Source organism: Adiantum capillus-veneris, chromosome 2 (genome assembly GCF_014529385.1).
Source record: "Adiantum capillus-veneris isolate H3 chromosome 2, ASM1452938v2, whole genome shotgun sequence".
In the NCBI taxonomy this organism is placed as follows: Eukaryota; Viridiplantae; Streptophyta; class Polypodiopsida; order Polypodiales; family Pteridaceae; genus Adiantum; species Adiantum capillus-veneris.
The window spans coordinates 95,535,669-95,550,369 of NC_140932.1; the positions used below are offsets into that span (position 1 = coordinate 95,535,669).

General features: G+C 43.0%; 1 protein-coding gene across 3 annotated transcripts in view; it reads right to left on the reverse strand.

Annotated features, from left to right (window-relative positions):
* Positions 1–614: 614 nt before the first annotated feature.
* The window catches only part of LOC147463232 (primase-helicase Twinkle, chloroplastic/mitochondrial-like), an 86,097-nt gene continuing 72,010 nt past the window's right edge, over positions 615–14,701 (reverse strand). Inside the window, exons 15-22 of one of the 3 annotated variants that reach the window (XM_086487792.1) lie at positions 3,064–3,125; positions 2,903–2,986; positions 2,685–2,816; positions 2,306–2,402; positions 2,051–2,185; positions 1,891–1,958; positions 905–974; positions 615–812 (exon numbers count right to left, since the gene is read on the reverse strand). In XM_086487792.1, coding sequence (XP_086343918.1) covers positions 941–974; positions 1,891–1,958; positions 2,051–2,185; positions 2,306–2,402; positions 2,685–2,816; positions 2,903–2,986; positions 3,064–3,125 — 612 coding nt within the window. In that variant the 3' untranslated portion in view covers positions 615–812; positions 905–940. Of the gene's footprint in view, positions 818–904; positions 975–1,890; positions 1,959–2,050; positions 2,186–2,305; positions 2,414–2,684; positions 2,817–2,902; positions 2,987–3,063; positions 3,126–14,701 lie in introns of those variants that run through there. The other 2 variants (XM_086487789.1, XR_015185019.1) reach the window with 2 other exon arrangements.

Here is a 14,701-nt window from a genome sequence, read left to right on the forward strand (position 1 = left end):
CTCTCTTTCTCTCTCTCTCTCTCTCTCTCTCTCTCTGTGGATTACATATCATCACAAAAGAGAGCTTACTAAAATTTACCAAAGACGACTGCATCACACGTGTATGGAATACTTTTGTGCAGAGTGCTTTTTGCAAAATGTTAGATAATGGAATGACTCGCAAAATAACCCACTTTGGAATAATCTCTCTTCGTATACAACATTCCATGGTTAGCCTGATAAAACAATTCTGTGTATCTCTGTATGATCCTCAAGTATACGTTTAATTACAAAATGTACACAATGTGTGCTAAGCTTACAAAATTGCACAACCAGTTATGGCAATTTGCCTCCCAAGGAAATGCGTGAATTATATAACTACACCTATGGGGATTATGTCATCCCAGCTCATTCTGCCCTAAAAAGCACCCGGATGCCCCTACATGGGCCCATGTTTGTGTACTCCTACAATGCTCTCTCATCACCAACCACAGAGATATTTCTCGTTCCCTGCACTTCAGTGGCGCATGTCCGTAGATTGAATTTTTCTTTAAAATCCTAAAACCGATAATTCACTTTATTGACCGTTTTGGTAAAGGTGAATAAAAAATTTGAGCACAGAATCCAAAGCTTACCTGTGACCAACACCAGCACAAACCAGAAAATGTCTAGTTGTGCACCGCTGCCAAAAAGCTGCAGCTTTAGACATAAGGATGTCGACAAAGGCTGCCAGACCGGGTTTGTAAATGTCACTGGACATGGCTTCTCGAGGATGCTCAGACTTGTCTGAGCATATACGAGCATATACTCACTTGAAGCAGGTAATATTTCTCCTGGACTAAAGAAACATTACACGTCCCGTTGATAAAATGTCCAAGGACACAAACAAAAGACTGGCATGCACATTTGGTATCACGACACTTACCTTTTGCAATCAAATGTAATCGCAAGCAATCAGCATCTAAGCCAAGTAATCCCTGTACTCGCCAGTAGCCCTGCACAGCACATGAAGAGGAATCTTTATAAACCATAAATCACAGTACCTAAGTAATGAAAGAGCTTTCTAAAACAGCAATTGGGTGTTTCATACCACTCGACGTCCGTGATCTCTAGCAATTCCTAACTTCCAAAACCACAGTTTGTTTACACAATACCTCTGAAGGATAAAATTGTGAATTTTTACTGGGGTTAACTCAATGCCCTGGTCAGTACGTGTGTTCACTGCTAATATGCTAAGCAATCAAAATTATGCCTATACAAACCTAGGAAATAGAGCATCAATTTCATGCAAAACTTCAAGACAAGAAACTGACTTCTAGCTAACCATGGCTATATCACTTACGGTCAGTTTCAACTGTTTATATCAAGACAAGAGTCAGCCTTGTTGCAGGAGTGTCTCCACAAGCCAGCAGTCGGAAATGGGAGAAAAAGGCTGGTATTTTGAATGTGTTCCTCTTACTTTCACCTTAAGTGGTTTTCATGTGACGCTGTTTCCCCAAGGTTTATAATATGGGTGGCTTAAAAACTACATGTTTCCAGAAGCTAACGTGCAGCCCAAATATTACATTTAGGCTGGCCCCTTTTCAATTACTCCTGCAGCAGTGAAGAACTATCAACACCATAATCGCCCACCTATGTGGAAGTGATGACTCCATTTATGCATGTTAATAACCAAATCACAATAAAAATAAAGCTTTTTAAAATACATTCCCATCTTTGCGCAATCCAGTGAAGGTTATGCAAATAGATGGCTCGCCAGTAGTATCCTTGCTTCTTCTGTGCATCCCCTTTCATGCAAGTTTGGGTGTGAGCTGGTGTTCCAGATAGCACTCTCTAAAAACCCATCAAGATGAAGAATTGACAACGCAAATTAACAATGCTCCTAAAAGCTTGTTCGAACTCCTACACTACCTGTCATAATCCAGTATCGCTTCACCAATCATTCCTGCAGCCTTATTACGTACTTTTCTAACAAGTATCTGTGAAACAAGGCAGAACAATTTTATTTCCAGATTAAGAGGTCTACTTAAGGACAGTTAGCATCAAGGTGTATAGAATGAAGAAAAGTTACATGCACTTGGTCAACCGGGCCTTTCGAAGGATCCCTATTGCGATGCACAACAATTCCCGCATCACACTTGTTCATGAAATGTGCACTGCCACTAATGTCATACAGGCTTGGAGCCTCCCCTCTCCATCCTTGAAGCTGCAAACACATCACAAAACATCTCTTCCTTCAACAGCAAAAATTACTCAACTTGTATCTTTCAACCTTAAATCAAAGATCCCCTTACAAAAGCCTGTTACCTAGTAGCATATGAATTACCTGCTTTGGATGGGCAACAAACCACACATGGCAGTCATGAAGTTGTGCAAAACGCTTAATTTTTGACAGCATTCGGCTGACATACTCCGTCTCATTCCTGCATCATCACTGAATTTGACTCACTTACTCTGAAGAGCTTTTAACAATCAAAGGCAAGTGCAAAAAGGATACACTGAAATGCAAAAATGTGATGAGTGTGGGATGTGCCGTGATCCCCTATCATGCTTTGACCTTCCAAACCCAGAACTGAGTTTTGACATAGCATCCAGATTTCAGAATATGCTATGGTTTACAATCGTGTGTAATTGTGTGGACCTTGTACACCAAGAACTTCCATACACCAAAGCAGAATCGAGTGAAAGAGCTGAGAGGCATTCACATGCTTGAAGGACGTTGATGATCCAGCTCATTGTAAGGATCGATTACTAATCCTTGTATACCGAATCTCAAAACAGCTGACTTGGCAACATCTAGAACCCAATCGATTGATGGAAGTTCATCATTCTCACATCTGCAAAGAAAAAGAAAGTCAAATTTTACATAAAGGCAAAATATGCTCCTAAATCCCTGTCCCTGCTTTCAAATGCAGCTTTGTACCTTATTAGATAGAAACTTTTGTTCAACCACAACTTGCCAAGCTCGTATTCCTTGTCGCTCATTCTTCCCATGCCATTTGAATACCTGAAAGCCACTTTACATGTATATAAACACCGACTCAGAAAAACAAGCTTACGGCATAATCAGAACAAAACACTCACGAAGCAGTAAGGAAAGGCTTCCTTATATGTTTTTCGAGTAGTTTTCTTCCATGCTCTTTTACCTGCATTGAGTTTCTCAATTAAGATAACCTGGTAGATATGAGAAAGTTGGGGCAAAAAAAAGGAGGAAAAGCACCCTCAAAACCTATCAAAGCCAAACCTAGGTCTCCTTGAGTCTAGAAAGATAGGCACTTCTATAAATTACCATCAAAGGTGTCGAACTCGGTAGCGAAAAGATGCACAAGATAACAAGGAGAGGGCATGAGAAAGAAAGAGAGAAAAACTATGATCTGGATTTTCTTCCTCTTGCTCTTCCTCGTATTAGCAACTGGGACTACGGGAGACCTTCCTATTCTGACATCTCTCTGTGCACATTTCTTTTTATATGCTGCTGCTGCTTAAATTATTGGGATCAAAGTAGCTCCCACAGATACTACTGGAAAAGGTTTTAAAAATCCACCAAAGGTAAGTTGTTCAAAGAAGCGTTGTGGGTATCAAGGAGAAAGAGAAAATGGACAGTTTGCAGAATTTTATTAGAGTGGGTGGATTGCCTGTGGATTGGGCAAAAGGAGGACAGGAAGAGGATATCCCAAAATACAGCATTGAAACTGATCTCCTGAGAGAAGATTAGGGAAGGCCATCCCTTTTGTGGAGCTAGGGGAGCCCATATACATTCAAATAAAAGGGAAGCAAGCCCAAGTGGGACGATACACGTTATGAACCATACAGAGTCACTCAAAAGGCACATAGATGTGGACCTTAGCTGGGTTGAGACAGCTACTAGGTTTGACACGTACAGTCACATCCTATGTGTACACCGTGTGATTAACATCTACAAGTGTTAACCTTCTAGATAAGAATTCCTTGATTAAGAATGTCCATTGCGATACATCAAGGTGCATCTTTGTAGAATACCGATTGTAGACTAGGGTCTAGAGAGTCAGAGACCATATCTACAAGTGTCAAGCATTAATTTCTCACATTCCATAAAGAGCATCATACATGAAAGACCCAACTTTCAAGAATAAATGATGGGAGGCAAAAATTATGGAAGAGAGAAAATCATGATTGCATTACGTTAAGTACTGATGATACAAAAAGTCGAGGAGGACCAAATTTGAGTCTTGACTTATGAGACCAGAGAGTTACATCATGCTGAATCTGATACAAGGTCTGGATAAAAAGAAAGAAAGAAACTAACTAAATAGAACGACTACTGGAGCTGTAAAAGGTGGGTATCAAAAGCCTGAGAGGTGCGTATACAAAAAGTGGGTGTGCATTTCAGAGAACAAATACCAAATGGTGGATATGTGTATCAGAATCCAAAGATGGTTCACATTAGTCGCTACATAATCGTGTCGATGTTCTTCATGGTGGTGAGCGTTTGCACAGGGCATCTCCCATGTCTCACCAATCTAGATATGATCCTCTGCTGCAACCTCCTCCGTCGACAGAAGCATCCCCTCATCCTGGGCCTCCTGGATCTCCCCAGCTCTATTGCTCCCTCCTCTCTCGTTGGTCTCGTCCGTAACAAACTTGGACACCCCAAATCTAGATTTTGTCGTGAACAACAGAGATTCACTTAAAAACAATTCACAATTCAAGAGAGAGCCGACACCGCCCGGCGTAGTTCCGTGCCAAAAGAGATTGGCCCCAAAGACTGGTGCCCCTTTCGGTACTTCTTTTATATTAATTTGTGAGCAAAGTACAACTTCCCGCGGGTGCTTGCTCTCAGACCCTGTGTCCAGATACTCTGAGAAGTGAGTCCCCCTTGGGTCACTTACAAAGATTACAAGGGGTGCTAAAAGTAGAGCCCCAAAAGCATGAAACTCAAACGCAATTGAGTCCCAAAATGTGCAAGTAAAAATACCCAGCACGAAAAGCGGAAATTTCCATACAATTCTGCCACGTCAGCCTATCAACGTGAAGCGGATTTCCATACAGCCTGCCACGTCAGCAGCTGTCAATGCAAAACGCAGAAATACGTACTATCTGCCACGTCAGCATGCCAGTGCAAATTCCGGAATCTCCGTACTATCTGTATTTGTCAGCCTGCTGGTGGTCATGCCACGTCATCAATTTGTGACATACCCCCATCTTGAAAGAATTGTAATCGCCCTCGATTACGCTTGCAAAAACAAACAGAGGCCATAAACCAATTCAGTGGACAATGACTTTAAGTACCGACGCACTAGATACGACACATCTAGCACTTGTACAAAGACAACAGTCACATCACACGACATCATACGACATCACATGACAAATCAATCACAGAAAAATTCATTCCAAATCTCAGACCATGACTGCCAGCAACATATTTAGTAATTGCATCTATATCCATCTCGGACCTCACTGATGCCGGATTAACTAGTCCTTATTGCGATATAGAGATTTATGAGACCGAAAAGCTGCAGTCATTTTGTCTTTCAGTTCCTGCACTCAAAGAAGTCAAATGAGAGAGTACAAATTAATCATGTTCATTTTCGGAAATTCCTGTTATAAAGTCATACAGCAAAATACTATGGGCCCAACAATATCCCTGAAACCCAAAGGGGACATCAATGACTTTATTCAAAATCGAGGTAATCCGTTGACAAAGGAGCGAAGTGACTCCTCTCTTGTGCAAGCCCGCTGCAATAGATTCACCCTCGCTGAATTCGGGGTTCTATCGGAGTAGACTATGCTAAACCGAATGCTTCAAAGTAAAGTTCCAAAATTTGAGGAGTATCTGCTAGGTCCTCCTCCTCCATCCACTTCGCATCTAATGTCGAATAGTTCTTGAATTTAACCAAGAACCGCTGAATCACTTTACCTTTCATCTTTCTTTCCTTGTGTGCCAAAATCTGTTCAGGAACGAGTATCTCCTCGCTCTCTTCCACTTGGGGTTGCTCATAAGGCTCCCCATCAACTGACACCTCACCTTGAAAAGGTTTCAAGAGACTCACATGGAATGCATTGTGAATCTTCCAAGTATCGGGCAACTTGAGTCGAAAGGAGACATCATTTATCTTTTCTTTAATCTGGAAAGGGCCATAATACCCCATGCTAAGCTTTGGAAAAAGTCGCTCCTTTCCCTTTCGTTTCATTAGGCGTGCCTTCTCAAAACGTAAGAGCACCCAATCGTCTTCATTTAATTTCAAATCTCGTCGATGTCGATCTCATGCCTTCTTATGTCGTTCTTAACATTTCTCTAAAGCCTACGGACCTTGGCAAAAGTAGAGTCCGCCTCAAAAATCTTGTCTTTAGTGCTGAGAAAGAGTGGAACCTTCTAAGCACCTTCAATTATCTCAAATGGCGCCTTCCCCGTCGAGAGTGAACCATATTATTGTAAAAAGGCAAAAAAAAATCCCCTTGAGTCTTTTGATTAGAGATGTAAGAATTCAATGAATCCAAAAAAACTGAATATGCAATCTCAGATTGCCCATCTATCTGCGAGTGGAATGATGACGAGAACTGCAACCGTGTGCCAATGTTCTCCCAAATAGCCCTCCAAAACAAACTCGTGAATTGAGGATCTCTGTCGAAAACTATTGTCTCAAGCATGCCTTATAATCGAAATATCTATGCAATGAACAGTCTCACTAAATGGTCCGCTTGATTGTTTTCTTCACTGGAATGAAGTGAGCTTGCTTGCTAAATCTGTCAATGACAGTCCAAATATAAAGATTCTAGGTACTAAACCTTAATTAAGTCTTGAGTAAGACTTAAGAAACTTAAACTGAATTCAGAAACAAGACTCAGAAGATTCTGTGTTTGATTCTTTGATTGTGTGATATAAGGGCTCCTTATATAGGAGACGAAGAGACACAAATGAAAAGACACGTCTCCTGGTAAAGAGGCATGTCTTTAGAAGTAAAGACACATCCTTTCGGCGAAGGGCTGCAACCATTAGACGAAGAGTCGCACCCGTAGAGCGAAGGGGTGTGACCAGTCATCAAAGGAGTGTGGCTTTTGGCGAAGAGGCACGTCCTTTGGGCTAAGGGTCGAGACCATCCAAGCGCAGGGGTCCTCCTTGGCATGGCAATCTGCGTATCTACAACTAGGAGTATATGTAATAGTGACATTCCCTCCCTCTTTAAATAAAACCCAGGGTAGTTGAAGAAAACTCCGGGAGATGGAAATGTATTGTTGTTGTGCTTCTCCATCCAAAGCTCTTTCTGTTAAGTCCCATGTCATGGCACTGTTATTGACCATAACTATTTTTCCAAACTGAAAACTGATCATATCTGCAATTTGATAAGTGTCTTTGTCAAAGTCTTTTGTAACTTCGAGCTTTGTCCAATAAAAGATTGAATCTGTATCGGCTTCGAGTGAAATTATTGGTAAACAGGCTTGAGTTTTCTATTGAGTGATGACCATTGGTTGGAAATCTGTAAGGTATTCCATTGGTTTGTCTCAAACAGTAAAATCCTCTTCAAGGGATGTCGTAGACTAAGATATATCCATCTGTAAAGGTTTCTCATTGGAACAAGTTGTGTCCAGAGATTCAATTGCAGCGACTAACGTCGTGTTGCAAGAGTCTGCATTTGATTTATCCTTTGCATCGTTGAAGGCAAGGAATGGAGTCTTCAAGTTTGAAGAATTATCATTCACCATAGCATTTGGTATCTGTTCAGAGACAAAGACTTTATTCTGCAAGGGCGGTGACGAGGCGAATTTTCCTACCTGGATCATGGCCAAAGAAGGGCTTATGTGCTTGTTGGTTGTCACATTCTGGAAACAAGGCACCAAGGGGGTAGCGAAACCATGTTGTGGGCTAAGGGTGGATGACTGCCAATATTCGGGGTAATGGGACTTTCAAATCTGCTGAACCCACGGTGGGTTTTGTTTGAATATGCGGATTCGTACGTGGCTTCCCAAATGAGCCCCAAAGTGGCCAACTTGTTAAAAAATTGGTCTTCAAGCTTTAAAAGTGCCCAACCTTTGTGTGAAATGGGTAAAAGGCACATGAGCAAAGTCAAAAGGCACCACGTGGGGAAAATCACGTGCGCTAGCACTAGCGTGGGCAGCCATCTGCCAGCGTGAAGGGGTGCGAGCTCCAGCCAGCAAGTGCGATCATCGGCAGACGAGGCTTGACAAGCTACTATCACCGGCCAAAAGGTGCATTCATCTGTCGAAGAGGTACGGACACGGGGCGAGCGAAAAGCCTCATTGCACCAGGAGAGTACACACCCGTTCACCAAAAGGCGCCAAAGGGGAAGCTATCTCTGCAAAATTCCAAAGGAGCTGCCAGTAGTAAGAACACAAGCCCTAAAAGCTTCTAACTTCATGAACATTCTTCAAGTCTCGGATAGTCTCAATCTTGGCCGGGTCCATCTGCACTCTTGTTGCTGAGACGATGTGTCCCAGAAAGTGTATCTCCAGTAAGAAAACCTCGCTCTTTTTGGCATTGATAACTAATCTGTGATCACGCAATACATGTGATTGTTGGAGTCCGAACTGTCAGAGGATGACTCCTCCGTAGAACTATCAGAAACTGGTCGGAATCTGATCTTCTTTGTGTTTTTCTTGTTCTTTCAAAAGCTTTGCTTTTTGCTTGGCTTCTTGCTCTTGTTGTCCTCCTCACTCTAGTCAGAAGAGGAAGAGCTAGAAGAACTGTCAGAAGAAGAGGAAGCGGAGCTGGGTAGTCCTTCAAAACGCACACGCTTCTTTTGCTTTCTTGCAGATGCAAATGAAATTGACGGCCCAAGTAACCGGGGTAGTCAATCCCCTTGTTGCGCTTCTTCAATTGCTTCTTCGATTGCTTCTTCGATTGCTTCTTCGTGACCAAAAGCTGACTAATATGGGTCTGGACCAGCTCTTTAGGTTCTTCTTCATTAAACATCCTTGGAGTAGGAGGTTTCTTGATTGCCGGTTTGATTGGTGGTTGAGTGTCTTTCTACCACTGAGTACGCACTTTAGCCATGGACTGCTGGGTCAAATTTTGCAAACTGGGGATCTTTAGCAAACTGAAGCATCTACTTTGTGCACTCGTCAATCTGTTGTCGACGTTGCATCTCCAAAAGTTCATACTGTGTAGGCCGAGGTGGCCCCTACTCATCTATTGCTAAGTTGCTAGAATTTGCCGTATTGCCTTCTCCCGCCTCAACGGTTGCAGAAGAGATCGATTGATTCTTTTCAGAATCTATAGGTGTTTCAAGAAAAGGGATCGGATTTCCCAGTAAAAGAGAAATCGGTCATGCTCTAATACCACTGTAACAAACTTGGACACCCAAGTCTAAATTCTATTGAGACACAGCAGAGATTCACTTAAAAACAATTCATAATTATAGAGAGACGACACGGCCCGACGTAGTTCCGTGCCAAAGAGGTTGCCCCAAAGACTGGCGCCCCTTTCGATATTTCTTTTATATTAATCTACGAGCAAAGTACAACTTCTTGCGCGTGCTCGCTCTCAGAGACTCTATGTCCAGATGCTCTAAGAAGTGAGCCCCCTTAGGTCACTTATAAAGATTACAAGGGGTGCTAAAAGCAGAGCCCCAAAAGCATGAAACTCGAAAGCAATTTAGTCCCAAAATCTCCCATTAAAAATAACCAACGCAAAAAGCGGAAATGTCCGTACAGTTTGCCACGTCAGCCTGTCAGCGTGAAAAGCGGGATTTTTCATACAGCTTGCCACGTAAACAGCTGTCAATGCAAAACGTGAAAATCCGTACTGTCTGGCACGTCAACATGACAATGCAAATTCCAAAATCTCATACTATCTACTGCCACGTCATCGTCAGCCCGCGGGTGGTCATGCCACGACATCAGTTTGTGACATCGTCTCTGCTCAATCTTTGGATGGAAGAACATTGTGATCTGTCTCTGGGTCTGTCTCCTGGTGTGTGAGCCTTTCTCTCAGTAACCGTGCTCGATATAGTTGAATCTCCACTAGATAGAAGCCAAGACATCTCTAATCCTAGTACCTCATAACTCTAGATAGAAGCGCAAAACCCTCTCTAAGAGGTAGTGAATGAAACCGGCCCGTGGGGAGGTAGGCGTTGGCTTTCACCCGAAATTCTTTACTTTAGACACACAGAGTACTTTGCAAAGGTAACCTATAACGGGGATTAACACCTAAGTACACACACAACTCGGAAGCTAGAATGCTCCGAGCAGACGTCGACAACCTGTAGGCCCCAAAATTGGCGCCCCTTTCGGTATTTCTTTATTCTTTAACAGAGGGAATAAAACCTGTGATCTCCTACGAGCTGCCCCGCACAATCTAGGCTAAGAAACACCTGTTCTCGCTCGATTTCGGCAACACAACTGTACTAGGACGCTTCACAAACAGTATCCCCACGCAATAGATGACTTTCCCGACGCATACGGACACTTCGCAAAACCTAGCGAGAATCTGCAGCACGCTGAATTCTCTGTTTTCTGCCCCGAAAATGCGCCAGATCACTTGTACAGCGGTCCCCTCGCATCCCTGAACCTCCTGGGGGTATTAGGGTCCGTTTAGGGCCGAAACCCTAAACCTGCAAAAATACACAGCAGGCTGTAATTCCCTGTTTTGGGCTCCGTTTCGCGTGCCGGTCGCATCTGTAGCAAGACCTCGAGCTCCCGCACCTGTAGGGCTACTTGCCCTTTGAATCGGACGAGATTTCTCACGTGAAACCTCCTGTACCTGCGGGGGATTAGCCGCTAGCTAATCTAGTACCTGTGCAAGAGGCTCTTGCCTCAGCAATCATGAACCCACATAACTGTACATTGGTCAAATGAAAAGCCCACTAGAGGGCATAACATATTGCTCGTAGGGGAGAGAGAGAGCAGTGCGTAGCGTGCACGGCATCACTCCTGGCACCGCACTGTACATAAGAGGGAAAGGAAGCACTCCATAGCTCTTAACTTGTGACAATTTGCAAATGAGGCCTCTCCCAGCATGAAATTCAGCGCCAATTCTTCTTGCATGAGGAAAGTGCACAAGAGTGTGCCACTTGGCGCATTTACAGACCATTTCCCGTTTCGGATCTGCCGCCAAAAAATCTCCCGACTGGTCGCTCAGTTGACTTCGCGGCAGAGTTGTAAAGTGTTTCCCTAGTCATACTGGAGATAATGCCGCGAACACATTTTGTGGCCCAAAATAGCAGTTCCCTAATTTTTAGGAAATGATTTGGTTGGGCTCCCTGTGGTCATCTGACCATCTATCCTCATTCGGACCGCATCCAAAAGTGCAATGTGGCCCAACTGTCGCATATTTTCTGTTGGTAGTCACACCTTGACTTTAGGCCTTTATTGAGTTCACTTCCTAGTATCCACCAACTTGCTAAGTGCGACGGGGGGACCTATATGATCTTGCTCTGAGCCTAGACATCCTCTTACCATACGAATTCCAGTGCCGACCACTACCCATTTGCGCGTGAAACTACCGTTCACATTGGCCATACAATGTCCGATCGTTTGCTACTTCAAGAAGAGGGTCTCAAAAATAAAACAAAACCCATTGGAAAGAAACCAACAACTAAAGTTAGCAGTTGCCACGTCCTCGTGACATAGTTAACAGTTGCCACGTCCCCGTGACAGTGAAAGCGGCCACATATCTCATAGTATGTTGTACACTAGCATATATAGTGAAACTCTGTCTCTCGCCCTCTCTGACACAGTTAGCACAACTAGACCTCAGTTGAAATGCCTGTTTGTGCAGAACAAGTCTCTTACAGTCTTCTTTGGGTTGTGCCAAGACATCTCTAATCCTAGTATCTCATAACTCTAGATAGAGGCCCAAAACCCTCTCTAAGAGGTAGTGAAAGCGGACACATATCTCATAGTATGTTGTACACTAGCATATATAGTGAAACTCTGTCTCTGGCCCTCTCTGACACAGTTAGCACAACAAGACCTCAGCTGAAATGCATGTTTGTGCAGAACAAGTCTCTTACAGTCCTCGTTGGGTTGTGCTATATAGCGTGTGTTAGTCTTGCTTCGTTTTTCTCTTTTCGGGCAGTCTCTATAGCAGGTGCAGTCACTCGCCACGGTTGACAACAACACATATGTTTTCAAGAGGTTGGTTGCTAAGGATAAACTAGATGAAAATAACTACCCAATGTGGGCTTACATGATGACACATATACTTGTGTCAAAGGACGTTTGGAATGTTGTGCAAGGCATAAACGTATCTCCGCCTTCCGTGGATACCGCTTTTCGGGCAGTCTCTATAGAAGGTGCAATCACTCGCCACGGTTGACAACAACACAGATGTTTTCAAGAGGTTCGTTGCTAAGGATAAACTGGATGAAAATAACTACCCAATGTGGGCTTACATGATGACACATATACTTGTGTCAAAGGACGTTTGGAATGTTGTGCAAGGCATTAACGTACCTCCGCCTTCCGTGGATACAAGCTCTGTTGAGGATGTTGCAGGTTCTAGCAGGTCTGTTGCTCCTAGAGTTGTTTTGCCTACGGCTGAGCAGTCTCGTTGGGATGTTAGAGATGCGTAGGGTCATGGGTTGATTGCATTATCTCTGAAGCGCACTATTACTCCTCACATTCGCTCAACAAAATCAATAAAACATGCTTTAGAATACTCTCGCTAATCTTTATGCAAGTCACAACGAGGCTAAAATTACATTGCTGCGTAAAGCGATGGAGTCGAAGATTATACAAGAGGAAGGTGACGTGGACATTTTCCTTGTTAGTATCAAGGACATTAATGAGCAACTCATTTCTGCATGCCAGATTCTTACCAAACTTTTGCTAGTACTTGGAGACTTATGACCCAAGGAATCACTCAAGCTGTCAAGTTTGATGCATTATGCATATTGTTGTTGTAAGAGTCAGTTTCAAGAAAGCACAGGGCTATACAACGTGCAATTGAACAAACTTTTGTTGCTGCTCAAAAAGAAGGTGGTAACAACAATGTAACCACTTCTCATGGTTCTTCAGTAAGTGGCAAATCACCTGTTCCTAATGTTGTTGCTAGCAGCATCTCGTCTGGGAATTCTGGTGAAAAGAACAAGAAGAAGATGCATTGCCATTATTGCAAGGCTAATGATCACTTGATAAAGCAATGTCCTAAGTTGAAGTCAAAAGAGGATGGCTCCACTACAGTGCAGCTATTGTAGAATCTTCTAGAAAAGGAAATTGTGATGTTGATGTAGATGCAAAGTGGACATTTAGTGCAGAGTGTACTTATGACCCTTCTGCCCATAATGCATATAGGTAAATTGCTGCAGATTCACAGTGTGGTACTTTGAAAGTGGTGCTACAAAGCACATCACTTTACATCGTGACTTGTTTACCTCTCTCGAGTCTGTCTCTCATGGGAATACAATCACTCGTGCCAACAATGCCTCTTATCCGATCAAGAGAGTTGGAAAGATGGTGCTAACTGTTGCGAATGGCACTTCTTTCACACTTGTTGATGCACTTTATGTACCAGGGATCAAAAAGAACCTTCTGTCTGTATCTGCACTTGCAAAACTTGGTCTTCTTGTCAAATTTACAGATGACAGATGTACAATTCATAATCTCAGTTTTGGTGATGAAATAATTGCATCTAGCATTTTGAGTCGTGGGTTGTATAAGCTCACTTTGTATAACAAGTGTCGGTAGAATTTTGCAAATGCATTTGTGCATTCAAAGGATGTTTTAGATGCAAAACTTTGGCATGCACGTTTTGGGCATCTGAATTTTGTTAGTTTACTGCGGTTATAGAAATCTGATATGGTTGCTTCTTTGTCGCCTCTTGAAGCACCTTCTAAGCATGTTTGTGAAGGTTGTAATTTGGATAAAATTCAGCGTTCAAAGTTTCCAAAGGATAATCCAGTAAGGGCTACATTCAGGTCGCAACTTGTGCATAGTGATCTTTGTGGGCCTATGCAAAGCAAATATTCCGAATCAGGTATATATTTGCATTTATTGAAGCATCAGTGATATTCCTTCCATTGCACCACTGCCGATGAAGAAGTTGAAGCATCTCCAACTCACTTTGGACACTTCCTTCATTAATGTCTCTTCTCACCGCAACTGTTGCAATGCCGTTCTCCCTTCAAGGCGTCTTGTTCGGCATCACTCTTCTTGTCTTTTGTGTTGTAGCTATCTTCTTACCCTTCTACTTCTTGTTGTTGTTGGAAGAACCCGTCAAGGCTTTGGAGCCTGACTTCTTCCCCATTTTAACAATCTCGTCCCAAGAGATAGTATTCATTCGGCCACTCGTAATCAAGGAAGAGTAGAAGTTGGTATACCGAGGGGGCAATTGGGCCAAAAGCTTGATGGCCATATCCTCTAAACTGATAAGCTTCTCCTGCACCTTGTTGATGCGATCCCACATGGAAGAGTGCTTTGCATCCAAGGTTCTCTATTGCACCTCGAGGGCTATCCGCTTCATTGGAGAAACTCGATCATAGAGTAAAGAAAGCAGATCCCAAATCAACTTCGCATCTTTCATCAATCGTATCTGGCTAATAACTGATGGTGTATTGTTGAGGATAATGAAAGACCGCATTCGAGCATTGACACGCTCCCATAACTTTGCTCTGGCAAGGTCCTTTGGCTTTTGAAAGTTGCTTGAGACAAAACCTCCAAGCTCGTAAGAGTCAAAGACCGCCATCATGATAGCTTTCCAAATGGCATAGTTGTCTCCAATGTCCATTCAATTGCCAATCCGAGGGAAAAGTAGGAAGGGTAGGTATTGTCACAAAATGATGAC